General features: G+C 46.1%; 1 protein-coding gene and 1 long non-coding RNA gene across 2 annotated transcripts in view; one reads left to right on the top strand and one right to left on the bottom strand.

Moving 5' to 3' along the window:
- Window positions 1-231: 231 nt before the first annotated feature.
- LOC119809127 lies at window positions 232-12,770 on the bottom strand. The gene is made up of 2 exons (XR_005284626.2): window positions 12,210-12,770; window positions 232-1,364 (listed from the first exon to the last, which is right to left on the bottom strand). It is a non-coding gene; the product is annotated as an uncharacterized LOC119809127 (long non-coding RNA).
- Kank1 (KN motif and ankyrin repeat domains 1) overlaps window positions 7,158-26,639 on the top strand; it is a 57,896-nt gene continuing 38,414 nt past the window's right edge. The window contains exon 1 of the mRNA XM_038321901.1: window positions 7,158-7,253. Within this exon, the coding sequence (XP_038177829.1) occupies window positions 7,217-7,253 (37 nt within the window). The 5' untranslated portion in view covers window positions 7,158-7,216. The remainder of the gene's footprint in view (window positions 7,254-26,639) is intronic.

The following is a 26,639-nucleotide window of genomic DNA, read 5'->3' on the forward strand; positions in this document are numbered from 1 at the left end:
TAAAGTGCAGATCGCTGGGCGTGGCTCCTAGAGACCAGGTCCATGTCTAAGAAGACCTGAGGATTTTCATTTCTTTATTCCTTTTATTGAAAATACTTTTCTCACATAATATACCCTGATTATGGTTTCTCCTCCCTCTGCGTCTCCCAGTTCTTCCCACCTCCCCTCCCACCTAGATCCCCACTCTCTTTCTGTCTCTCATTAGAAAAGAGCAGGCATCTAAGAGTAATATTAGAATGTAACAAAATAAAATATAATAAGATGAAACAAAAACACATTGAAGTAGGACAAGACAAAGAAACAGAAGGAAAAGCGCCCATAAAAACCCTAAACTGGAAGGTTTCTTACAAGATTCTGGGAGGCAATGTTGTTAGTGCTGTTCTTTGAACTTCGCTCTAAGATAAACCATTTTAAGGTTAAGAATCTGAGGGTGTGTAACGGTCCTATTTTACTTAGTGACAGCGGATCAGTTGAACAATACTCTTAAAGAACACCACTGGATCATACAGTCCCAGAGGAAATAAAAGGAAACTTGTCCCTTAGAGCCGCCAATGTAAACATTTTAAATCATTTAAACAGGACACATTAAAAGTCTTTCCAGGGTCTGGAGAAATGGCTCAGTGGTTAAGAGCACTGACTGCTTCTCCAGAGGACCTGGGTTCAACTCCCATCACCCACATGGAAGCTCACAACTGTCTGTAACTCCAGTTCCAGGGGACCTGATAGCCCCACACAGACACACATGCAGGCAAAACACCAATGCACATGGAGGAAAAATGAGAGCCTCTCCAAGGACAGGGACTGAGTTCTCTTCCTTCTGTGCCGAGGCTGGTTCCTTTTTTTGCGTTTTCCAGACATGGTTCCTCTGTGTAGCCCTGGCTGTCCTGAAACTCGATTCTATAGACCAGGCTGGCCTCAAACTCACAGAGGTCCGCCTGCCTCTGCCTCCCGAGTGCTTGGATTAAAGACGTGCGCCACCACCGCCCAGCATTAGTCTTGTTCTTAATGTCGGACTAGGGAGCGGAGGAAACAGTACTGATATTTTAACTGCCAGACAGAATTCTTTTTCAGCAAGAGCAAGGTGCCGGTAACCTGGCCATACTTGTAAGTCAAAGTTTAGTTCCTGCTGGGATTGCTCTCCCCAAGACACCTGCAGGGGGACCAGAGCAGGTCAGAACATGCCGCTTCATTGGGCTTGACCTGAGTCCTGGGGATGTTTTCCTCCAAAGTCAACACGAGTGGAGAGCTGCTCCTGAGGGGAATGGGGGCGTGCACTTGTGACTGCGCTCTATAGTCTGTCACTTGTGGAGGCCAGAGAGAAGTTGGTCGTCACTATCCGGTGAATTTTCACCCCAGAAAGGTTCCTGGAAAGAAATTTTGCCAGCGTTAGTTCTTATTATACATACAGGAAGCCTTGTCTGTCCCAGCAACCCAGCTGGAGCAAAGCCAGGGTGGGGCTGTGAAAACATCTGGAGGCTTCCAGGTGGCGTTAGCCTGCCCACGGCTCTTACACGCTCTGGGAAAGATACGGGTGTCCTTTTGTAGTGTTGGTTGGGTGGATGTAGATGAGCAGTAGGGGTCTGTGAGTGGGCACGGCACACCCACACCCACACCCACTCTGGGACAAAGTGAGTGCATAGGGAGGCAGATGTGACCGTGGGAACTTTTCACGTAAGTAAGGCAGAAAGGTGAGCTTTGGGTGCAGCTGATCTTTAAGCATCTCAGAAACCTACATGTTCTGTGTTCCCGAAAAACAGATCTTCAGTCAGCTTATTTCAGAGGAGAGGGTAGGTGTGTGTCTCCTTTGGTTCACAATCAGACTGGCTTATGATGACCAGGCATGGAATGAATGAATGAACTTATTACTGGTGCTTATTTGCTTTTTCCTTAGCATCTGCATTTTAATTGGTTTCTGTGACAAAAGCACCTACTTCAGCCTTTTATCTGGGATTTATCCAACTCCATGAAACTGCAAATATAGCTGTGTAGATGAACATAGTCTAAAATACCCCAGTAAGCAAACCCCAGCAATATTTCTTCATTAGAAATGAAAGCCAGTATCTAGATAAGATTCTAATTTATATTTTGATCCATAGTAAAGATTTCCTCCCTCCCTCCTTCTGTCCCTTCCTCTCTCCCTCCCTCCCACTTTCCGTCCCTCCTCCTCTCCTTCACTATCTCCTACCTTTTCTCTCTCATACAGTGAAAATGATCTGCTGGAGAGGAAGGGGCTCTGTGAGGTTGGGTCATACTAAGTAGTATGGCTGCAAAACAGTAGCATATGCCCTCCCAGCCCCCACTCTCAGAAGGTGGTGGGAAGCCAGTAAGCATGGAGACCCCTGGGAGAGGGTCTGATCCAGAACGGTTGGCCACACTGGCATGACTTTTATTGTTGCCGTTAATTAGATAGCTGACTTTCTTTGCAGAGTCTACAGGCCTGTGTAGACAGTTGTATGTGATATGATGTATGTGGTAAGTTAGACGGGTTTTTGGAGGCTTGGTTAAAAGACTAAAATAATTGAGCTGTGCAGTTTTTAAAATTGGAGCCAAGGTATTTGTGTATCTGTGTGTCCGGTTGCTTTTGGTAGAATCTGTGTCTCCTTAGACCTTCCTGCTGTATTGCTTCATTTGCGCTTCTGTCTACAAGCGGTGTGAGTCAGGTTATCCTTGCACTGAGCCTGTGCATCCCTGTGCAGGGTTTGAAAGGGACACCGCGTGTTGGTGCATGTACATTCTCCTGTGTTGAAGCCTTGCGCCCTTACTGCTAATCCCATAAGCACAGGGCAAGCTCTGCTGTATCCGCCCAGTCATGTAGCTCTGGGACTGGGTCATTCTAAGCCTTTGTTACTTGTAAAACAAGGGAATGGATTTCAGCATTTGCAGGTTCTTAGGAGAGGAAAACAAGGTGATAAGTGTGTTTTAATAAGAAAACTGTCCAGAATGTATCATAATGTCATCAATTCTTAAGATTTCTTCCAGATTTTAACACTCGGAACAAGTGTTAAAACTGTCTTACAGTAAATGCAGTCCCTCTTCTTCCTTCTCTTCTCCCTCCTCCTCCTCCTCCTCTTCCTTTTCTATGGTACTAAGAATCAAGCCCAGGACCTTACAGATGCTAAACACATGCTGAACCACCGAGCGTTTTCCTCGTTATCAGCCCCAGTGCAGTTTTAGTTAAGCATTTTATTTTTAAAATTTTTGTTTATTTTTATGTATATCGGTGGTTTGCTTGCTTGTGTGTCTGTACACCATGTAGGTGCAATACCCACAGAGGCCAGGAGAGGGAGATAGATCCCCTAGGACTGGAGTTACAGATGCGTGTGAGCAACCATGTGGGTGCTGGGAATCGAACCTGTGTCCTCTGGAAGAACATCCAGCCCTGGTCATTTCCTCTTCACTTAATTAATAAGATATGTTTTCAGATCAGCACTTAATGGCACATCATACAGTAAGTGAGGTTTCTGATTTCGGATTTCGGAAATCCTAGCAAGGGATCAAATCATGTTAGCTGCAGCATTATCATCAGGGTCGTCCTTTGTCGTCATGGTCCTAAGCAATGTGATGGCGGTTGATGGTTTACAGAGTTGGGGGTGGGTGCTGTCTCTGCGTCTCCAACTGCTGTCTTCTTTGGTGTGCTCTTCACAGAACTCTGTTGAGTGGCTTTTCACAGTTTGTTTCATTTCAGCTGATGTAAAGTATTTGCGAGGTCAACTCTATCTTGTTCACTGAACTACACCTGGGCTACTATGGAGATGATCTTCAGTGCCATCCGGCTTCTGGGAATAAAGAGAGGGGGCACATTCTTTATTTTTTCTCTATCGAAGCATTTTCCCAAATCAAAAGAAGAGCTTTTTGTAGGTAGCAGAACTAAGTGGCGTGATTGCGCCACGGGAGTTAGTGGTTGGCACTTTTCCTCCGAGGGAGAAAAGACATGCTTTATTGAGCTGTAACAAGGGAATGGACCTTGGCCATTCTCTGCCTTCTTCAATGGGCTGGTAAAAGACTGCATTTCATGAGGAAGAGCCAGTCTGCACAATTGGTAGGCCACCTGTCAGATGGGACAATACCTGGGAGGGACCGATCCACAATTTACAGCTGTTCCCAGCACAGACTCTGCCAGCTCCCACATCCCGTGACTGGGAGCCTTGTTATTTTATCTGTGACATGCTTGTAGCTCCTAAGTTTAGGCTTCCCTCTTGTTATTGTATTCTGTATTAGGAGAGGATGGGAGAGATCAATTTGGATCTGAACTAAAGATCTCCTGCCAGGTGAGAGAGGTTCAATAACAGACAAGTATGTGTGTGTGTGTGTTGGGCCAAAGTCTACGAAGCTTGGCTAGGAAGGCTCTGGGCACATCTCCATTCAAATACCTTGACACACACTTCATTCACCCCTAACACCCACAGCTTGTCTCTTCTTGTCTTGTGTTTGCCCTCAGCAGGTTGAGTGCTGGTATTTACCAGCCTCTCTAAGTCGGCACAAGAGCACAAACCTGAGAGGCCACTGAGGGGCCAGAAAACAGGCTTCGGCCTGAGGTTTTTGAGGTTTTCGTTGTGGCTTTTAGAAGTGTAATTAGTTGAACAATTCCAGAAACTTGGCCTCTTTCCTTGACCCCCTCCTGTTCCCACTCCTCCCCTCAAGTCTTTCCAGGCCCCACATTCTTTAATAAAGCCATGCCCAGCATATGTTGGTAGTCGTTTCTGTTCTGGAAGAAAGCTGCTCCCTCTGTCCCTTGCCTTTCAGCCCAGCCACCTCACACCTGTCACAGTTTATTGACTTGCAGGTTCAGTGCCCCTTGTGCCACTGTGTCAGGCGATTGCTTCTTACCCAGAGAGACCAGAGCCATCCTGTGCGAGTTCTCAGCCGCTGGGATCCAGCCGGGAGGGGAAGGCTCAGAATCTGAGCACTCCGCTGTGTCTCGGAGAGCATCGAGGACCTGACAGAAGTGGCCTTTGACAACAGCAGAAAGTCCTTTTGAGTTTGCAGCCATGAGCAGTGAGGAGAATTTCACTAGCAAAGGAGCAAGGCCCTGTGTGGTCACCATCAACAGCCGTCTTTCCCTTCACACAAGTGTGACCAGCGTCGTGTGTGTTTGGAAAGGAGCCTGAGAGTTGTTGCCTGTTCCGAGGGATTCATATTCTTACATCTCCCCTTCAGAGCAAATAAAACCCAAATGACAAGAAGAGTCCAGACACTGGTTTATGATTAGTATTGTTAGAGAAGGAACGAAGGAGCCAGCATCGTCTACCAGTGCCTCTGCCAGGGGCAGCCACAGTGGACATCCTGGTTCATTTACTTCTGATTTTTAATTAAGTGCACAAATACACTTGAAGGGAAAAAAAAAACTCAGCCTTGGGATTTGATTGGTAGGATTTTTAAAAAAAAAAAAAATCAGTGATTCTTAAATCATGGCGTTGTGTGGCATTTAGTGACGAATTAGATTTAACAGCAGTTAGAGATTAATGAACGTTGGCTGTCCTCAGCGTTATCAGTTAATGACACATTGATTTTTGTAGGGTGGGTGTGTAGGTCTGTATACATGCACATAAGACTTGTTCATTTTAAGTTTTTGTTTATTTGCGTGTGTGGCGTGTGAATGTGTGTGCCATGGGTGTGTGTGGCGGTCAGGAGACCACTTACTATAGAGGCAGGGTCTCTCGCTGCTGCTGCTGCTGGCCTGTGTACTCCAGGCTACACTCTCCTGTCCCTGCCTCCTGTCTCACAGGAGCTGCTGGTTTTCTGAGACTCTTGATGTAGGTGCCTGGGGTTGAACTCGGGTCCTCAGGCTTGCGTGGCAGCGTTCTTACTTTCTCTGCCGTCTCACCGGCCCTGTCTTATTTTCTGAAAGTCAACTTTCACTGGGAATTCTCCATATCCCTAACAAACCTCCACGCTTTCGGCGACTGTGCTAGGATGGCATGCGTCTTTACCGTTATTTTAAGTATGTTCTTGTTCCGGAGAAGTCGTCTGGCTTTTTGACTGACACCACTTCACAGGGAGGTGTGTTTCTTCCAGCTTCGTAAGTCCAGAGTTAGGATGGACCGGCAGTGTTCTTGTGTATAATTATTTACTTTCTTTGCCAGTTTTTTATAGAAGCATTTTCAAAAAGCAATGGTTAGAGTGGTATTTTTTCCCCAGTTTACTCCATGCTCGTTTCAAAGTTTGTAACTGTTGTATGTCTTGATGCAGTAACCCGAGGGTAGCTCTTAACAGAAAGTCAATGTAAAATCAGAAATGTGTTGTGTGGTGTGGGATCCAGTGTCTCCGACTGCGTGTCATTTGTGCAGTGTGGGATCCAGTGTCTCCGACTGCGTGTCATTTGTGCGGTGTGGGATCCAGTGTCTCCGACTGTGTGTCATGCCGTCATCTGAACTTTGATCAACATAATAGTGCAAGATACTGAAGGTTCTTAGCAAAGCGATTGCATAGAAGAAAAGTGGGGCTGGGAAAAACCTGACGTTTAAAAAGAATGTATAGGCCGGGCGATGGTGGCGCACGCCTTTAATCCCAGCACTCGGGAGGCAGAGGCAGGCGGATCTCTGTGAGTTCGAGGCCAGCCTGGTCTACAAGAGCTAGCTCCAGGCCAGGCTCTAAAAAAGCTGCAGAGAAACCCTGTCTCGAAAAACCAAAAAAAAAAAAAAAAATGTATATGGAGTTTACCTTTAAGAGATTGAGCATCTGGTGCAAGAACTGCTTTGAAGTTGCAGTCAGATAAATGAAATTATTGAACCAACTTTTAGAAAGACAGATGAGTTTCAAAACACATATACACACATATAGTGTGTGTATATAAACTATTTTATATAATTAAAAAAATATAGAGGGCACTGAAGAGGGATATGTGTCAGGTGCCCTACTTCCTAAGTAGTCAGTGTCTGGGGCCAGTTTTCTCTCCCCAGAGTGTATTGGACACCCGTCTGGACACCGGTCAGCCAGCGGACATGTCATTCCTCTGCACACTTTGGGGCTGGGCCTCATGTAGCCACCACTTGAATCCTTAATCTGTCTCTCTCCCTTCTAACTGCTTTTTGCATCAGCAGCCACCTCTGTCCACAGAAACCAAGGTTTATGGTTCTACGCATCTTGAACTTTCTGATGGGGCTCTCTCTCTCTCTCTCTCTCTATCATTTCAGGTTGAAAGCCTTTGGGAGTTTGCTGTATGAAATTCGCTCAAATCCTTACTGGTTGCTGCGTCCATTCTTGGATTTGAGCCAGCATGGCTTATACCACAAAAGTCAACGGCTATGGTGCAGGTAAGCGCGCTCTGATGACAGAGGGAGGGAGGGCAGGGTATGTCTTTGCTCAAATTACTTTTTGAAGCCGGGCGGCGGTGGCGCATGCCTTTAATCCCAGCACTCGGGAGGCAGAGGCAGGCGGATCTCTGTGAGTTCGAGACCAGCCTGGTCTACAAGAGCTAGTTCCAGGGCAGGCTGCAAAGCTACAGAGAAACCCTGTCTCGAAAAACCATAAAAAAAAATTACTTTTTGATTTCTCTTTTAATAAAGGATAGATAATAGCAAGTGGCCTAGAGAAGTAGGAATTCCACAGCAACTTTCTATCTCGTTAAAGTTGTTTCTTCTTGAAACTCTTAGAAGACTTGTCTTAAAACACACACACACACACACACACACACACACACTTTTATTTGTTTAGGGGGCATCAGAGGACAACTTTGTGGGGCTGAGTGCTCGCCTTCCGTCATGTGCATTCCAGGCATTGAACTCAGGTGGTCAGTCTTGACAACAGGTACCTTTAGCCCACTGAGCCATCTGGCCTGCCTTTGCTTTTCTCTTTAAGACAATCTTACCTAAAAGTTCTGCTGATGGGTTGAGAAAGAAATGTAAAAATCTTGACTGTTGATCTAAGCACAAGGCACACACACTCAACTTAGACTTCCCTCTGAGTAATCTTTAGATGAACGGCAACCAGTTTTGATCCTGAAAACCAATTCCTAGGAAGTTTGTTTGATGAGACCAGCCATGGGAAAGGGGGATGGAGTGAGCAGAAACGGAGCTCAGAGACATTTGTTTGTTTGTCCAGTGTCAGAATTTATGGTGTATCAGTAAATTCATAAGTCCAGTCAGTTCTGTTGGCTATAATTCACCGAGTGATCTTGTCTTTACTTGGTGGTGTGGCGGTTCACAGCCTAAGGTTCTTTTATTCCCATCTTAGGAACTCTTAAGTGCACACACTACACATACCATAATGATACATCATACATCTACGGAATGGCCTTACTAGAAGGCAGAGGCAAGAGTGGTACCCATGCAGTACAGATGGTCAAGTAAGATTCGTGACCAGGGCAAGCTGAAGCAGAGTGCACTGCCTAACCAAGTCCTCATGAGTGGCACCAAGTCCAAGCTGGGGGCAGTCTGAAGTCCAGTGCTGATCGATCTGACCTGTGCTGCTTGGCCCAGTTGGTTAGATGGCATGTCCCTGGGTGACACTCTGTCCCAGTGTTAGCTCTCCATCCCTTTCGGAATCCAGGTGAGGAGGTCATATTCATCATCCACCTGGTGTGTTCAGTGAATTCTAGGACCTGGCTTTTCTGTGTCCCCAACCAGCTTTGTTAAATTCATAGTATCTCGTAGCTTCGATAAACAAGTAACGTGCTTCCGGGTTCATACTAGTCGTGGTACCTAAGATGGAGGCTCGTTCTGACTCAGCATTTGGTTGAAAGGGAGTCACCTGTTGCTTCATACAATGGAGTCACTCTGGACAAGGCATAGCTAGTTTTATACAGTATGGGCCAATGCAGAGTAGAACATAGCTCGGTGGCCCCAAAGAAGAGACTGTATGCTGTGAACAAACTCCTTTTGGAGTGTGTAACAGCTATAAGTTTGAATCATGAAGACTTGTACTCTTACTTTGGTTATTAGAGACCTGCATGTTTGGAATACCAGTTTGCTTTTGTAAGACTTGGGAGAAATTTGTAGAATAAATGGGGGGAGGGGTCATCCTATTAGAAGGTAACCTGTGTAATCAACGTATGGAATATTAATTCCTCTCTGGAAAACTTGCTGAGTAGCTGAATGATTGACAGTAGAGAGTTTCCCGCTCCAGAGCCTGACTGGAATCCTAGCTTTGCTGACTCTGAGCCCCCTCACATGGCAGCATGGTATTCAGGAGGGGCAGACACTCAGAGCCAGGAGACTTCATTTAGCATTTGTGGTCTGCTTAGTTAGCATTTGTGCTCTGCTCCTGCAGTAGAGATCTGTTTCAGCCCCTGCTCCCCACTTCCTGAGCTCGCCTTGTTCCGCCCTTCCCTTCTCCTTACTCCTGAGAGCTGGTGGTATCTGGTGGCAGCAGGAACTTTTCTTCCCGACTTGGTTTCATGCCTACTAGGTCTGGGCATCAAGTGCAAAGTAAAGGAAAGCCCTCAGATTCTGTGTTCCAGGATGTGCTGGTATGAATGGCTCCTGGCAGCGTCCAGTACAGATAAGGGGATGAGGAATCCTGCTTCTACTGGTATAAGTAAGCCTCCAAGCCAGGGTTCTCAGCCTTCCCAATGCTGCCACCCACTAATACAGTTCCTCATTTGGTGATGACCCCTACCATAAAATTGTTTTCATTGCTATTTGATAACTATACTTTTGCTACTGTTATGAATTGTAATATAAATATCTGTGTTTTCCAATGGTCTGTGAGGCGTTGTTTGACCCCCAAAGGGGTCATGACCCATAGGTTGAGAACTGCTGCTTTAAGCAAATCAGTCGTACACAGTTGCTTAGTTAACACACACGGATTTATGTGCACATGACGCTCATTTGATACAAACAGAGAAGTATTAGACTTTCTAAAAAAAAACAATAAATTCAAAATTCTTGGTACTACTACCACCCAAAAATAGTTTTCTCACTTTCCAATTTTTCACATTTTAAATATTTTTGATGATAAAAGATTTTTCTTACCAAATCATTGTTTTGTGTGTTTTTCTGCTCTCATTTTGTATTACACAAGAAATACTTGCCCCCGGACCTATCAGGCAGTTAGTTCTCAGCCACCTGTAACTCCTGCTCTCCGGGGCTCCAGATCCTTTTTCTGTTCTCCATCAGGATCTGCACTCTCGTGCACATCCCCCCAACATACACATAATCATGACTAAAAATTAAAGTGATTCTCTTTACAAGTGAGTTTTGTGTCTTGGTTTTGTTGTCACCTTGACACAGGCTAGGGTCACTTGAGAAGAGGGAAGCTCAACTGAGAACAATGGCTCCCTAAGTTTGCCTTAGAAAAGCCTGTGAGGCATTTTCTTGATGGACAGTTGATGTGGGAGGGCCCAGCCCATTGTGTTTGAGAAAGTAACCTCGTAAGCTGCATTCTTCCATGGTCCCCTTCAGTTCCTGACTGGGGTTACGTCTGAGTTCCTGCCTTGACTTACCTCAGTAATGGGCTGTGATGTGGAAGTGTAAGCCAAATAAACCCTTTCACCCGCAAGTTGCTTTTGGTCACAGTGTTTAATCATAACAGTAGAAAGAAAATTAAGGCATTCTATATGGTGGGGGGCAACTAGTGGGAACCAGTTACCAATCAGTCCTGTGAAACTTATCTGGGTCATTTAGTAGAAGTTTTAGATGTAAGCTATATGTTTGAAGGTTCCCCCCTCCAAAAAAAATAGTCATGTCTATGATTTTTTTAATTGCGTTTCCCTTAAATATGGTCTCCCAATCCTTTCCCTAAAAATAACTGTTTGGGATTTATACAACATGAATAGGAAACTCTTTTCATGTTTGTACGAGTCAAGGAAAAGTGACCAATAGAAAGCATCACAAGACCAAACAACACCGTCCCTCTGCTGCTGTCAGAATGGTTGATGGCACACTGCCACTGCCAGGGTCTTCTGTGGGCGGGGATGCTAAAATAGAGCATGTGTTTATACCACAGAAGTGCTGTGTGTCTGAGGTTCGCGTTTAACTGGTGATCTGCTTGCTAAACCTGGCTAAGCTGCCCCACCCAAACCCCTTCCCTTTGCGTCACCCCCGTCTGCATCAGTCATCCTCATGACACTATCTCTTTTTAGCAGAGCTTTTTGGCTACTTCTGTCCACTGGCACAGTTCGTATGTACTCGTTCAGAACACGGCTAGTGCCCGCAGAGTATGCCCTCACGAGCTGGGCTCGTCGAGATTGCGTTTGACAGTTCTGTAACTAGCCAGGCGGTAGACATACCACTGGTTAGAAAGGTAGCTGGATTTCTTCGGGGTCTCGAAATGGGGACAGTCTGTTCTTCACCCAAGTTCCCAAGTCGTGTCATAAACTGTCTACACTGATTGATACCTCTCTAAACACTAATTAATGTTGTGAAACTTTAATTAGACCTTAGGATTCCTTTAGAAGCCAAATAACAAGTGGCTGATTTGTCAGATGAAGATAATAACCCGTGTCTTCTTTTCTTCACAAGACGGGTGTGAGGAAAAAAATAGGCAAAGCTGTGAACTTTGCCTTACATTGTTGTGGTTCTTTGAAGACAGGGTCTCCCAGGCTGCCCTTGAACTCAGTCCTCTTTCCTCCTGAGTGCTGGAATGACAGGCATGAGCCCTTACACCTGGTTTGGGAGGACACTTTTTAAGGCGCAAGTGCTAGGCAGATGTCAGGGGACAGGCCAGTTGTCCTTGCCCCACAGTTCCTGTCCTGAGCCCCGCTCTTGTGCCCTCATGTGGAGCCCCCACAGGTTCTGAGACATTGGTGCCAGTGTATTCTCCTGTCCCTCTCTAACAGTTAAATGGGATGAACAGACCAGTGTGGTTCAGTGACTTTTCTGGCCACTGTTGCCATCTTTGCGTTTGCTATTAGCTGCCTTCTCTCCCTTGTGGCTTCTACCTCTTGTCATTCTGGGTGTCTTTCCTCACATGTCTGCTTACTTGCGATGTCTGCTCACTTACTTACTGGCTACATTAAAAATTTTAAATTATTGGGGCTGGAAAAATGCTCAGTGGTTCAAGAGTATTTGCTGCTCTTGCAGAGAGAGCACCTGGGTTGGGTTCCCAGCACTCAGATGGCAGCTCACAACTCTCTGTAAACCAGCTCCGGGCTATTGCCTGATCCATGACCCCTTCTGGTCTGTGGGCACCAGGCACACGAGTGGTGCACATATATTTGTGCCGGCAAACACTTCTACACATAAAATAAAAACTTCTAACTCCATTTTTTAAAATTGATTGGATTGCATTCATGAATTTGTTAGGAAGAGAGAAGGGGGGGGCGTACTTACAAACCCATCCTAAGTCTTATTCTCAGCGCTTCCCCTTCCTGGTCAGGCAAGCATAGGGCTTCAGTAAGCTTTCGTACATTTTAGTGTGCAGTCCTAGGCTTTAACACTCTCTGTATTCTGCCCAGTCTTCATGGAAAATGCTTTCGAATGAATCTTTGGGACGGCTTCCTGGTACTCCTGGCCGTAGTTCTAGCAGCTCGGTTACTCTTCGCTTTTTGCCGGGGTCTTTGGAAGGAAAGCTGCCGCATCTTCCCTTCTCTGAAGAAAATGGTGCAGCAAGCCCCCTCTTGCTTTGCCATTTTTCTCCTCTTCTATGATTTCCTGAGCGTAATTTCACAGAAATGGAAGTTGAAAAGCTAGCTCAGCTATTTAGTGGCCTCAGTAACTGTCACAGATCTTGACTATGTTGATTTGGCTGTGGATTTTGTCTCTATGCTGATCTCAAATGAGGTACAAAGGGCATTGATAAGGCCGGGTCAAGCAGACAGAGCCCAAGACTCCTGCAGAGCAGGCAAAGCTAGCTGTGACACCCACAGCCCACTCTGGGTTGTGTAAATATTATTTCTGGGCAGGCGCATTTCTCAAACAGAACTCTGAGCCCACTGAGGGTGAGCCTAGCAGCTGGAATATCAAGTTTAAACACCACTGTGCATTGACTAGCCTGCCTGGAATCAACGGTGGTGTTTGCTGAGACCATCTTTAGAAAGGACACAGCGGAGCTGGCGTTTCCCTGAGGGTGAGTTCCAGCCCTGGCATCTAGTTTCTCTGGTCCTCAGGCGGAGCTTAAACGGCATATAAACTCTGCTATGCTCTGTGACTTCTGGGGTCTCTTGATTCTGTCTGTAACAGGACATTAGGTGGGTTTTCTTATTTCAGACCTGTGTTTTCCCATAAGTAGTGTCATCAGACTGTCAGAAAAAGCCAAGGGTAAAACCGAGTTTCTTAACATAAAAATACAGGTAGGAGCCAGAGGAGGTCTGTTTTACTTCAGTTGTCTGGCCTCTCTTCCCTCCTCTCAGAAGACAAAACCCAACTTGTGAAGCTCACCCAGTGAGTCAGTGGCTAAGGCAAGTCCGCCTTGTGTTGTCATTGACAGCGTATATAATACCTGGTCAAGATAGTGTGAGAAAAGAGACCAAGGGAGATGAATGTGAAAAGTTTCTGTGCCCCAATAAACCTCTCCGCCGACTCAATAATCCAGATCAAGCTAAATTAGAAAAAACCCAGTTTTAATGGATGCCAAAGCTCCCAGGTGGCCTTCCAGCACCTCAGAGAGGAAACTGGGAAAGAAGACCCGAAAACCACGTGTCTGTTCTTTGGGAGCAGTTTAAATACCCTGCGGGAGTGGGTTTGAGCATCTCTGGGGTGGGAGGGGTGTCATTATTTGGGGGGCTTTCTCAGAAGTGGAGTCTGGACTGCGGCAATTCCCAGGGAAGGGGCTTGGGATGCACCCAAACATTCCAGACTCTTTGGATATATGGATGCCAGGGGCTGGGGTGAAGCCTTAACCCAAACAGTATGTATTTCGGCAAATTTATTAATACCTGGGAAGTGTGATGGTTAAAAGTAAAATATCCTTTAAGATTGGGATTTTGGTAATAGGTATTTTCTTTAATGCTAGTTTCCTAATATACATGATAAAGGTTATTTTGATAGTTTACCTTTTAATGCACATTAATGTGCATTGTTTAATTGAATTCCATATTATTTAATGCCTTATATTTCTCTATTGTACCATGAACTTCCTTCCTAGCATTGGATGTGTTTATTGGATTTAATTATATTGTACATTTCAGCTTTTAATAAAACTTATATATTAATTTATCGAAGTAAATAAATAAAGTAATTTTTAAATTATTATTAAATAAATAAAGTAATTTTTCTTATAACAATGGTCTTTGACAAGGCTTTTTATTAAGTCAAGTAGTTTGAATTTTATAATTATTAAAATGCCAACACTAGTTACAAATAGGAGACCCTGGGTTTTGGAGTCTTGCCTGGGTGGCTAAACAGAACCCCAGAGTTGATGCCCACCCCTGGAGAGACTGTGGAAGATCTTCCCTGCTCAGGGCTTGCCTGTTGTACTAACGTTCAAGGCTTCAGCCTTAACCTGTAGCCAGCTTCCCCTTCCAAGCATTCTTTCTCCCAGGCTTGCCCAGTCTTAATGGGTTAAGCATCAGATTTCAAGCAGGCGATTAGGGCTGCAGCTTAGCTGGGACTGGTGAGTACCAACCTCCTTGGGCGTAGGAAGGAGAGAAAAGGGCTCCTCCCGGGGCAAGGCGAGGAAAGCCTGAGCTGCAGATTCTACTGAGGTGACTCTTAAGAGCCCGGGAAGCCAGCACAGAGCCCGCCCGCACAGCCCCTGCCACGCTCCAGGACTCCCATCGTGAGTATTGTCGTTTATTATGATTTGCGCCTGTCTGTGCTGTCTTCACTGGCTTCAGTGGGCTGGGGAATCCATCCATGGACAGCTCACCTTTTCCAGGGCTTCTTCCTGTGTCCTGGAGAATTTCAGTCCATCTCCTCTGTACAGTCTCAGAGGTTTCTATGGGCTAGGAGGAAAATGACTGATAAAGTTCCAAGTCTCTGCTTTGGCGTTCTTTCCTGTAAAAAGCCGTTTGATTTGATCTGGCATGAAAAATGTAAGCGTAGTTCTTAGATTCATGGAAGCAATAAATTCCACTCTTTTCTGGAAAAAAAATGTATTAACATTGCCTAGAGTAGACGTCACCAATAAAAACTTGATTCCGGATCTGGAAATCAGATGTGGCTGGATTAATTCAAACTGCTGTAGCTAGAGAAGCGATTTGCTGTCAAACGTCACAAGTACTGTGTTTACTTGAGTTCTTTGTGCTTGAAGAAGGTTTTTCTCTCTAAGTGATCTCTTGTAGTTTGAATGTATTTCCTGGGGCTGGAGAAATGAATGTCTCAGCGGGTAAAAGTGCCTGCGTCACAAACAGGAGGACCCAAGTTCAAACACACTGAGGCCAAGCGTCTTGGCTTCTCCGTGAAGAGTCTGAATGAGCTGTTCTTCGGCTCATTCATTTTCCTGTTTGTTAGGAAAAATATGCTCGTGTTTAGAAGACAAATTGGATTCAGCTTTGGGGCTATGCAGTTTATTAGAAAGACTAAAATAATATGTGGCCCATTTGTGTCTAAACACTGGTGATCTCAGCGGGGAGTTCTGTTCAGACAAGTGGGCGCCCCACTTAAAAATAATTATGCTTCTATTTTGAGGATTTTTAAAAATACAGTGGCCAGATTCCTCATCCGAGCAGTACTTAGAAGCAATGACAGCTACAGTTCAGACTAAGTGTTATCCTTAAGTCTTCTCTCATCATATAGAAAGTAGAACTATAGATAGACAGCAAAGTTTCGTCAGGAACTAGATGTCTGGTTTGCAGGATTTAACTTAGCTGGAAAACAAACTTCTGGAGTCCTTATTTTATGCAAGCCAGGTTTGAAGGATCCCTTGACAGTTCCTTCACCTGGATCAAGGGCTGTAGACCTGGTCTACATAGTGAGTTCTAGAACAGCCAGGGCTACACAGTGAGACCCTGTGTCAAACAAACAGCAGCAACAACAACATATACGTATGTGTGTATGTGTGTACTACGTATATGTATGTATATATATGTATACATATATATACATATAGGTATAATGGAGAATGATAGAGGGAGACACCTGCCTGCCTCCACACATGTATACACAGTCCGATGCATATACACATAAGAAAGAAAGGAGGGGCATGGGCGGGAGGGAGAAAGGAAGGAAGAAAATTTAAAAATCAAAATGTTCCTTGTTAGGTATAACCAAAAGAGAATCGGTGGCTTCTGTATTTATTCACATAATATTGGGTTGAGTCAATAAACCCCATCAGCTTTGCAGATAATTTTGTGAAAACATCAACTGAGCACACTTCATCCACTTTTCCCATCCCTGCCCTCTTTTGAGCCCTTTCCTCTTGTCTGAGCTGCTCATCAGTTCAGGACACGCTGTTCCTCTGCCACAGGTGCATGTTAGAGTCTCCTGCAAGAAAGGGGACAAGTGCTTCAAGCTAGAAACTTGGGGGTTTGGGAGACTGGACATTTCCAGCAGTTCACAAACCTAATGCTTAGTTGTACTAGTGGTGTGTGTCAGCCCTTACATCCTCTGTCAACCTCCTCTAAGTCCAGAGACCCAGCAAGGTACGACTGATTCTCTGTCCTGTATTTTTGATGGGCTAGGGTGCTGTATTCCAACTGGGAACACACCAGGAAAGCTTGGGGGGCACAGTCTGCTCCCCTGCTCCCTTCCAACTGAAGACAGAGTTGGTTTGTCTTTCCACGCCCTGGCAGAGGATGCTGAAGTACTTGCCGGGTTTATGTAGCACGTCCCCTTGCTGGTGCCTGGCCTGCAGTGGTGAATCAGTCCCATGATGCACTGGCATTTCCAACACTCCAGGGTGGAGACCTGGAAGTCTGTAGGCCAGTGGGGGAGGAGGCATGGTTTGCCTGTGAAACGATTCCAACAATGTAGCTTACAGGAAGGAATTGCAAAACACGAAGCCCTGTGCCACCGGATTTTTCCACTAGTGCCAGGTTCTGCCCAGATCTGCCCCAGGGACTGTGTGAGGAGATGGCCCCAGTGTGTCGTGAATTTTAGGTCTACACCTCTCTGTGTATTCCAAAGAGGCCACAGGGAGCCCATGCTTCTCTTCCCACACTCAACAGTCACAGAGACAGCTGTAGCTATCTATCCTCTGGAGACATTGCTAGGGCTTTATCTGGGCCCCAGAAAATAGCGCCTGGAGTCCACACCGCCTCAGAGTACTGATTTGAAATAAAGAATCCCAAAATAGACTCCTAGAAGGTTAAAGGGATTTCAGGGCCAGAGGTTTCTCCCCTGTCGAAACCTTTGGTTTTCCCCAGAACGTGTGGCACTGAGAAAGGAAACCTTGCATTAGTGGTGAATTTGAATTGTTAAGGGACTCGTAGGCAGAGTTGTAGAAAACTGCAGCAACGCTTGAATTCAGAAAGCTCATTCCTTTGGTGGTTCCCTTTAAAACACCCGCTCATCTGGGCGGTGGTGGTGCACGCCTTTAATCCCAGCACTCGGGAGGCGTAGGCAGGCGGATCTCTGTGAGTTCAAGGCCAGCCTGGTCTGCAGAGCAAGTTCCAAGAAAGGCTCCAAAGCTACACAGGGAAACCCTGCCTTGAAAAACCAAAAAAATAAAAAATACTCCCTCAGAGATGCATTTGGCAGAGGAACACTGAGTCCCGGTTTGTGTGATGAGCCATCCCGGTCCCTGGAAAGGCGTTGTCTCCAGTTCCCTTTTCTTAGCAGGTTGCAAGATTCTTTTATTTTTCTTTCTCCTCAGATACTTTTTCCCCTACAAACTTTAGAACTATTTTCTTAACTCCAGACCTTTGTTTGGGGCCAATTCTGACAGTAGCTGTTGCCTGCTTCTCTCCCCATCAGTGCCTGAGGAAACTGCAGTGGACTTCCCTGGTTTGAGGTAGCAAGAGGCCAGACAACTGTGCAAGAGGGAGGGTCTCTCCATCCCAATGCTGCTCCCCAGCCTGGGGCTTTGCTTGAAGCACTGGTCTCTGGGCCTGAAAGCCCTTCCTGCTTCTGTGGATACAGGCCCTTCATAACCTTCAAACCCCACAACTCTGCTCTAGAGTTTCAGTGGTCGTTGATGGATCCTGTGGAATTCATCTTTTCTTTATAAAATCATTTCTCAACATCTCTTTTCTTGATTTGACTTTTTATTATTTTTGATTATGTTTGTCTGTGGGTATGTGCACGGAAGTACAGACAGGAATACAGAAGAGGGTGTTGAGTGCCCTGCAGCTGGAGTTACACACATTTGTGAGATGCCTGATAGAGCTAGTAACCAAACGCCAGTCCTCTGGAAGAACTGCAAGGGCTCTTGACCACTGAGCCGTCTCCAGCTCTTCATCTTTCCTTTTTTTTTTTTAAATTCCAAGAGTGTTTTTGTATTTCTATCAAATGATTATCATCACCTTCTATAACTGGAGGTTTCTCTCCTGCTCTCCAGTTCCCAAATGTCCTCTATGAGGCTTAATATTAATTGAAAATTGTTTGGCCGATGGCTCAGGCTTATTACTAACTAGCTCTTACAACTTAAATTAACCCATTTCTATTAGTTTATATTTTACCAGGAAGCTTGTGCCTTGTTACCTCACATCTTGCGTCTCCAGCAGCTTCTGGCATCTCCCTGACTCTGCCTTCTCTCCCCGCCCCCTGCTCGGATTTCCTACCTAGCTATATTCTGCATGGCTGTTGACCAAATCAGCTTCTTTATTAACCAATGGTAATAAGACATATTCACAGCATACAGAAGGGTCGCGTGCCTCTGTTGTGTACCTCATCCCTCTGTGACAAGAGGTAGGAATCATGTGATGGTCTTTGTAGGCTTGTCCTCCCTCGCTTTGTGGACCAGCAGATTCCCTGTTCAGCCACACTTTTGGTGCCCTTGCATTAAGCTTGCTAACACTGGGCACATACATCAGAGCAAGAGGCAGAATTGTGGGACTGAAATGGGCCCTGGCACTTGCCAGTCTGACATCGTTCCAGCCCTAGCATGTTGTCCACCTGCCTGTTCTCTGGAGTCGCTTGCTCTGCTAGTTCACATTTGGTCTGTCCACCTGGGTGAACCAGACAAGAGGTTGTCACCGTGTCATATGCACTAGTTTCTCTTCCACCTCTTGTTCGGGTTGCTGCTTTCTCTCCATCCTTTGCTCAAAGGCTGGCTTCAGTGACAGCGTTGGGGAGGCTCTGGATTCAGGGAGAAGGGCCGAGTAGTGTGAGTATAATGAGCGGCTATCCCCAGAAGGATTTTCTGAGGCTATTTGGAAAGTTCTTTCCAGCTCCCTGACCTTTTTCTTTGCTCCTTTCACTGCTTGTTGACAGCCCAGACAGAGGGAGCAGGAGGCAGAGAACCAACTGACTCCTTTGGCCAAGCTCATTTAATCTGGTTTGGTGGACTCCTTGGAACTGTGGGTGAGACCTGAGCTGGGGACTCTGGGAGTGTGGTCTCTCCTACTTCTGTCCCACTCTTCTCTTGGCATAGCATCTGTACATCTTTTATAAGATGTGAGGAAATAAATAGGCCCTATTGTCGTTCATTTGCAGCCTTTAAGGAAGTCCTTGTGAACATTTAAGGTTTTAATCCCCTCATTTATTTCTGCGCCCCACAGGTGATTCTGCCATTTGCCCTTTGTTGTTGTTGTTGTTTTGTTTTTTGAGACAGGGTTTGTAACAGTCCTGACTGTCCTGGAACTCTCTTTGTTGAGCAGGCTGGCCTTGAACTCACTGAGATCTGCCTGCCTCTGCCTTCCAAATGCTGGGGTTAAAGGTGTGTGCCACCATTACCTGGCACTATTTGACCTTTTAAAATATCGATTTTAGCCAGGCCTGGTGGCACAGGCTGTAATTCCAGACACTGAGGAGGCTGGGACTTCAGGATTGCAAATTGAAGGACTGTCGAGGCTACCAATTGAGTTTAAGGCCATTATGGACAACTTAGGAGACCCTGTGTCAAAATAAAATATAAACAGAGGTCTGGAGATATGGCCCAGAGGTAGAGTGCTTGCTTGTAAGGTCCTTAGTCCCCAGTGCTTCCCAAAGTAAAAAGATAAACTACAACTAAAATGTTGATTTTTTAATCTTGGCTAGACATAGCCACATCTCTCCTTTAATCTGACGGGGATAATAATGGGGGAATGGACAGCAGAGGATGTGGAAATCCAGTGTGACTCCAGCTCGGGCCCCTGCTCAGGGAAAGCGATAACAAAACAAACAGGCTTCTCATTCTTGTCTTTTCAGATAGGACAGTGAGATACTGTCCTCTTCTGCTGTCACTCTCCTGAGAAGAACCACACCCCTTTGCTGCCAGGACACACCCTCCTCCCGTTGCATGCTGGGTGGTCTCTCCTGGGAAAGTCTGAGGTCTCAGGAGCAGGTTTTGCTAATCCGGGCATATAAAAGAGCCCTCTTCCAACACCCAGGGTGGAGCAAGGCCTACACCCCACAGAAGGAGCGAGGGTGCAGGCCCTTCCTGACTTGCCCTCTAATCCTCTGCAAGTCCCACCGCCCTCTTGGTTGATGGAAGTGGGTAGAGGAGCATCAGTGTTATGGGAAGGAGCTACACCCACTGTTTGCCTCTATACAGTTCTCCAGACAACCAGAGATCCACACCCGCACCCCATTATCAGCTGGAGGGTTAGGGGAGAGGCAAAAGTACAGTAAGAGAGTTGAGTGTTTGGAGGAAATCTCCAACACAGCAGGAGCAGCCTAGCCCCTCCGAGAAGAAATGCAGTGAGTTCTTCTTCCAAGCTGTCCCTTTAAGGATGGACGCTCATCTGTAGAGAGGTTCTGTGGAGTGCACGAAGGAGGTAGTAGCAGGATGTGATGTGATGTGAGGATGCTGTTGTCCTTGTCATTATTCCATCTTTTTAATAAAACATCTCGTTAGCCAAATAGCTGGATTTAAATGTGGAAGATGGACAAATTAATATGCAACAAACTAAACCCTTAAATTTTGAGTTATTTTTTCCCTTGAATGGATTTATAAGACCCAAATCACTGCCAAATTTAAAAAAAAAAAAAAAAAAAAAAAGGAGGCCTTGGGGATGTAGAGTACTTGGTATAAAGTCCTGCACCACCAGGCAGGGCACCAAGCTTATAAAACAAGGTCAGAAGTTCAAGGTCATCTTCAGCTATGCAATTCAAGGACAGACAGCCTGAGCTTCCTGAAACTAGAGGGGGCAAGGAAGATAAAGGAAGATGAGACAAGGAAAGTGATAGAAGCAGGAATGAAATTAGAACAGAAGGGGTGTCAGATGTCCTTGCCTCGGACACAGGGTGGAAGAGGTAATGTTTCCTTTCTCCAACTCATTGTTTTCATTTGAGTTTATTGCCAAGATATTTTAAATTGCTTCATTTTCTATAAAGATACCAATTCCTTTCACTTCTTTGAGGACAAAAAAAAAAAATCGGGAGCTATAACAACACCGAACATGGACATCCCAATGGGCATAGTCACTGGAGAAAGAAGCAGGTGCTCTCTGGGTCCCCCAACTTCATTAACGCCCCTTTCCTTTCGGTTCAGACACTTGACTTGGAAAGTACCTGAACGGACCTAGGACGAGGGTGCCTGAGTTGTTTAAGGGGTGTGTTAACTCGGCTCCAATTCAGAAGCCAAAAGGAATTTTATGTGGTTCTCACTCCTGGGTGCAGGACAGACTCATTGGAGGAGCTTTGAAAACGCTGATGCCCAAGTTAGGCCAGGCCCCAGGAGGTCTGATTCATGGTGGGTGTGGAGGTCAACATCTAACAACAGCCCAGGGTAGCTTGTTGGTGTTCAGGGACTGAGAACTTCTGGGAGGTTCCAAGCTCAGTGCCAGCTCTTTGAATGACAGAGCAAAAGTCAGTTAGTGTCACCTCTTTGTGCCCAGAGTTCTGCCTGGCGGTGAAATGAGGGCGTGGGATGAGTCGTTGGCATGTTCACAAACCCCCTGAAAGGAAATAAATACTCTTGAGTTTTATTCCCTGAGAAGGACTGGAGCTGAACTTGTCCTGTACACCCGAGGACCTTATATGGGCACAGCCCTGTCTGTGATGAAGAGGACAAAGCTTTTCTGATTTTCATAGAGACAGGATACAAGGGGTATGCCAAGATGGGGTCCGGGCAAGCTGCTGTGATTACCATGGTGCAAGAGGCGACTAAGGGGATAAGGAGCAGCCTCAGAGGGCCCTGAGAGGTAGTGAGAGAATTTCTGTTGCTGTAATGAAAAACCATGACCAAAGCAACTTGGAGAGAAAAGGCTTAGCTCACTTAGACTTCCGGGTAATAGTTCATCACTGAGGGAAGTCAGGACAGGAACTACAGCAGGGCAGCATCCTGGAGGCAGGCGCTGATGCAGAAGTCATGGAGGGGTGCTGCTTACTGGCTTACTCCCCATGACTTCTCAGCCTGCTTTCTTATAGAACCCAGGGGTAGCCGCATCCACAGTGGGCTGGACCCTCTCCCATCCAGACAAGCCTGCCTTCAGTCTGGAGGCATTTTCCTCAGTTGAGCTTCCTTCCTGTCTGGTGACACTTGCTTATGTCAAGATAACACAAAAGCTAGCTGTGATGCAGGGGGAGGGTTGTGTTTATTTTCAGTCCTAAGGCTTGAATCCTAAACCTTGGGCATTCTAGGCAAGTCCTCTGTCTACTGCTGGGCTACATTCCCAGGCCCCAGAGCTGATATTTTGGCTGGCCCTTGGAAATGAGAAGATTTTCCAGAGAAAAATAAGCTGTGACCCTCACTCAGAGAAGAAATAGCAAATGGAAGTCCCTAAAATATCATTACCAAAACACAGTATTGACCAGTCTAACTTCAGAGCCGAGACCCTGCATTCAGATGCCTTCCCTCAATTTAACTCTTAAGATCAAGAGTTTTTGTTTTTGCATTGGAGGGAAGCAGTTGATATTTAGTTTTGTGGCTATATTAGATAAGAATTTCTTTTTCTGAAATTGGAAGAAATTTTCTTTGCAGAAATCTGCCTGTATTTAGTCCTCCTTATGCTTTCAAAATACAAGCTCCCTTTCCCAGACCCTCTTTGCCCCCATAAAAGCTGCGGGATGGAGCGTGTCTGGCTGGACAATACAATAGCGTGTCAAGGCGCAGTAGGAGGGTACTGTGTGCGCATGGCGTAAGCTCATCTGTGAGATGCGGAGATGGTCACACCTGCTTCGTAGGGCTGCTGTGAAGATGAATGAGGTCATACATGGAGAAAGCCCTCGGAAAGGTGCTTCAGCTGTCAGTGAATAATGGCAGAATGACCGAGGCCGGGCGGTGGGGAGAGGTGGGAAGTGTGTGGGCAGGCTGTTGCAAGCATGACAGCTAGTACAGTTGTTCCTGCTGTAGGGTGAGGCGGGAGGGCTCTGTGAAGTGCATAAGCAAGGATGGGAACAGGAGAAGGGAGGTGGGCATCAGGCAGTTTGAGGTGTCCACCACGGAATCCACGTCAGCACTCAGCCTTGCTCTTCGCTCTTGATGAGGGGCCGACAACCCGAGGCCAGTCTTGGTGTGGCAACCTCATCATGTGGCAGAGCTGAGGGGCCGGAGCCTTGGCCTGTAATTGCAGAGCTCTGAAGCCCCTTCCTGGTGTGAAGTTAGGCCTGTGCTACCACAACAGCCTGCCGTCTGCAGCCAGTGTCCTTCTCCTCGGGGCTCACTTTTCCTGGCTACTCCCCCCTGTCAGAGAATCCTCTCCTCCCTCAGCTTTTGCCTTCTTGCTTCCTCTCTCTGAAGAGGGTGAAGAGAATGGTCCTTGGTGGGAACCTTTGTGCCTGACGGTTTGCAGGCCAGGAGTTTCCCTTCCCAACCTCTGTCATCCTCTGACAAAAGCCTAGATGTTCATTTGCATACAATAACTGCTGTCCTGCCAGAATTCACCTTTGCAGATGCACACAGGTGACTGATTCTGCGCAGCATCGTATACAGGCCACAGAAGCCAAATAGTTAGCACCCACTCTTTATATACTAAATTATATTCTTGCTGGAACACAATGTTTATCTATAAAAATGTACCAGAATGCTTTTATAGGATCAAGATGTTCTGATGCTTTTCTTGGTTTAGTTATTTTTTTTATGGATATAGGTGTTTTGCCTGCATGTGTGTGCACCCATGTGTGTAAAATACCCAAAGAGGCTAGAAGAGGGCATTGGATCTCCTAGGAACTGGAGTTAACAGACAGTTGTGAGCCACAGTGTTGGTGCTGGGAATCAAATCTTAGGAGTTCAGTCAGTGCTCTTAACCAGTGACCCATCTCCTCAGTCCCTTAGTTTAATTTTTTTTTGTTTTTTTGTTTTTTTGTTTTTCGAGACAGGGTTTCTCTGTAGCTTTGGAGCCTGCCCTGGAACTAGCTCTTGTAGACCAGGCTGGTCTCAAACTCACAGAGATGCGTGTGCCACCACCGCCCGGCCCCTTAGTTTAATTTTTAATAATAGGCTTTGTGATATTAATACGTAGCTTTGACTAAAATAATGTGACTGTAATACAGAATTTTTGTTTGTTTGTTGTTTTTGTTTTTTGAGACAGGGTTTCCCTGTGTAACAGCCCTAGCTGTCCTAGAACTAGCTCTGTAGACCAGGCTGGCCTCGAACTCATAGAGATCTGCCTGCCTCTACCTCCCAAATCCTGGGATTAAAGGTGTGCACCACCACCGCCTGGCCAGACTTTTATTTAAAAAAAAAATAATGATAGAAGCCAATGTCTCTGAAAAGCACTTAGGGCGATGGGCATCTTTTAAAACTGAGCCCCGATGATGGATAACTTCCTTCCTTCCTTCCTTCCTTCCTTCCTTCCTTTCTTTCTTCCTTCCTTCCTTCCTTCCTTCCTTCCTTCCTTCCTTCCTTCCTTCCTTCTTTCCTTCCTTCCTTCCTTGCAGTGGTAAACTTAAATCATTAAAGGGACAGAAGTTTACTCATTTTTAATAACAGGAACAAAAGCATGCCCCATGATGCCAGTGCACCAAACAGAATGTACCTGTCCCAGATTTCATCTTCAGCCTTTGAAATTCATGCCAAGTTGTGGTTTGGGGTGGGGGGTGTAGTGTGTGGTGGTGGGGACTGTGGTTTACTAATGGTGTTTTTAGCCTTCAGATTCCAAGTTGTACTAAATAAGAATTCCTGGACCCAAAATTAACTTCTAAGCCCCACCTGCCCAAGAACCAGGCAACTTCCTGGGATTCTGGGAGTTGTAGTTCTTAGAAAGTAACAACGACAACAAAGCCTCATGGGAATTTAGGCCTGTGGGTTTTGTCCCTATAAGCCAACCTGTGTCTTGGGGCCACACAGCTGGAAAGTTTCCAGGTGGTGGTCCTAACTAGATTCCATCTTGGTGAGTAGTTAATATTTTAATTAAAAACTTTCTTCAATTTGGCCAAAATGGTTGAACTGGTTTTTCTCCGGTGAATTTCAGGATTAGCAGAGTATCATCAGGGAGTCTCCAGCTGCTCAGCCTGGGGCAGGGTTAGACCAAATCACTTCCAAGCCTGCTGCTGCCCCATAACTCTGAGAACTGGAGTGAAGGAACCTGGCTGCCGTTCTCTCTTCCTGGAGTTAAAAAAAAACTCCATTTCTAGTCCAGCGTTGCAGAGTGTGACTTGTTGAAGAGGTGTTTTGTTTTTTTTTTGGGGGGGGGGGATCCACCTTGGCCTGTTTTTCGGTTAAGATCTGTACAGCAGTTTCATTCATTGGGGATTTTGCTGTCTCACGGAGCACCGTGACATGGAATGAGACGATGTGGCTGTTAACTGTCAGGAAATTCCAAAATGGGTATAAATAAATGCCGTGCCGTGGCTGCTGGGCTCTGTGCCTGGAGTGTGTGGAGTCTCTTTAATGCTGAGTTTGCTGAGACTTCCTGCCTTGCTGAAAATGACAGCTTTTGTGTCCCAGGTTGCCTAAGTCGGAATGCCCCAAAAAGACAGGGGACCGTGACATGTGGGTGGGGGCTGCTGCGATACAAAGTGGAGCGCTGTGTGTTATGAAAAATATTTGCCTTTATTACAGGCTGGAAAAAATAACTCGGCACTTGCCTCTGGGGTCAGTGAAAACTTTCCTTTTCGCCCGTGGCCTTGGCACAAAGATGCCATTGTCGCCCTAGGGACCGTTTCACACAGATGTATAAGCTTGTGTTTCTGAGCTCACGATTTGTTAAAATTCAGGACTTCTCTTGTGTTGTTAATCAGTCCCTCTTTGGACACTTGTTCTCACATGTTTTTCTTTTAAGGATTTATTTATTTTATGTGCTTGAGTGTTTTAACTGTGTGTGTGTGTGTGTGTGTGTGTGTGTGTGTGTGTGTGTGTGTGTGTGTGCACCATGTGCATGCCTGGTGCCCACAGAAGCCAAGAGAGGGCATCGGATCCCCTGGACCTAGATTTACAGGTAGTTGAGCTGCCATGTCAGTGCTGAGAAATGAGCCCAGGTCTCTGCAAGACAACCAGTCCTTTAAACCGATGAGCCACCTCTCCAGCCCTCACTTCCGTTTTCTCTAGGGAGCTAGTTGCCTGGGATATATTAAATCTGGTTCTGGTTTCCTATGTCAGCTCTGTAGGGGCCGGGGTTCCTACATGAGTTCTCCCACATCCCCGAAAGTGTCGCTGGTGCCCTATCAGTCTCAGCCTGGGTGCCTTGTCTGCTACTCACAGAACGTCCTTGTCATCTGGCCTGTTTCCTATTTATGCTTAGAGTTGCACAGAATTCTTTTTGATTTTTTGGGGGGGGCGTGGGGGAGATAGGGTTTCACGATGTAGCCCCTTGCTGGCCTGGAGTTCAATATCTAGACCAGGCTGGCTTCAATCTCACAGAGCTCTGTCTGCCCCTGCCTCTGGGTGCTGGGATTAAAGGTGTGCTTTGCCATACTGGA

This window comes from Arvicola amphibius, chromosome 1 (assembly GCF_903992535.2).
Source record: "Arvicola amphibius chromosome 1, mArvAmp1.2, whole genome shotgun sequence".
Taxonomy (NCBI): domain Eukaryota; kingdom Metazoa; phylum Chordata; class Mammalia; order Rodentia; family Cricetidae; genus Arvicola; species Arvicola amphibius.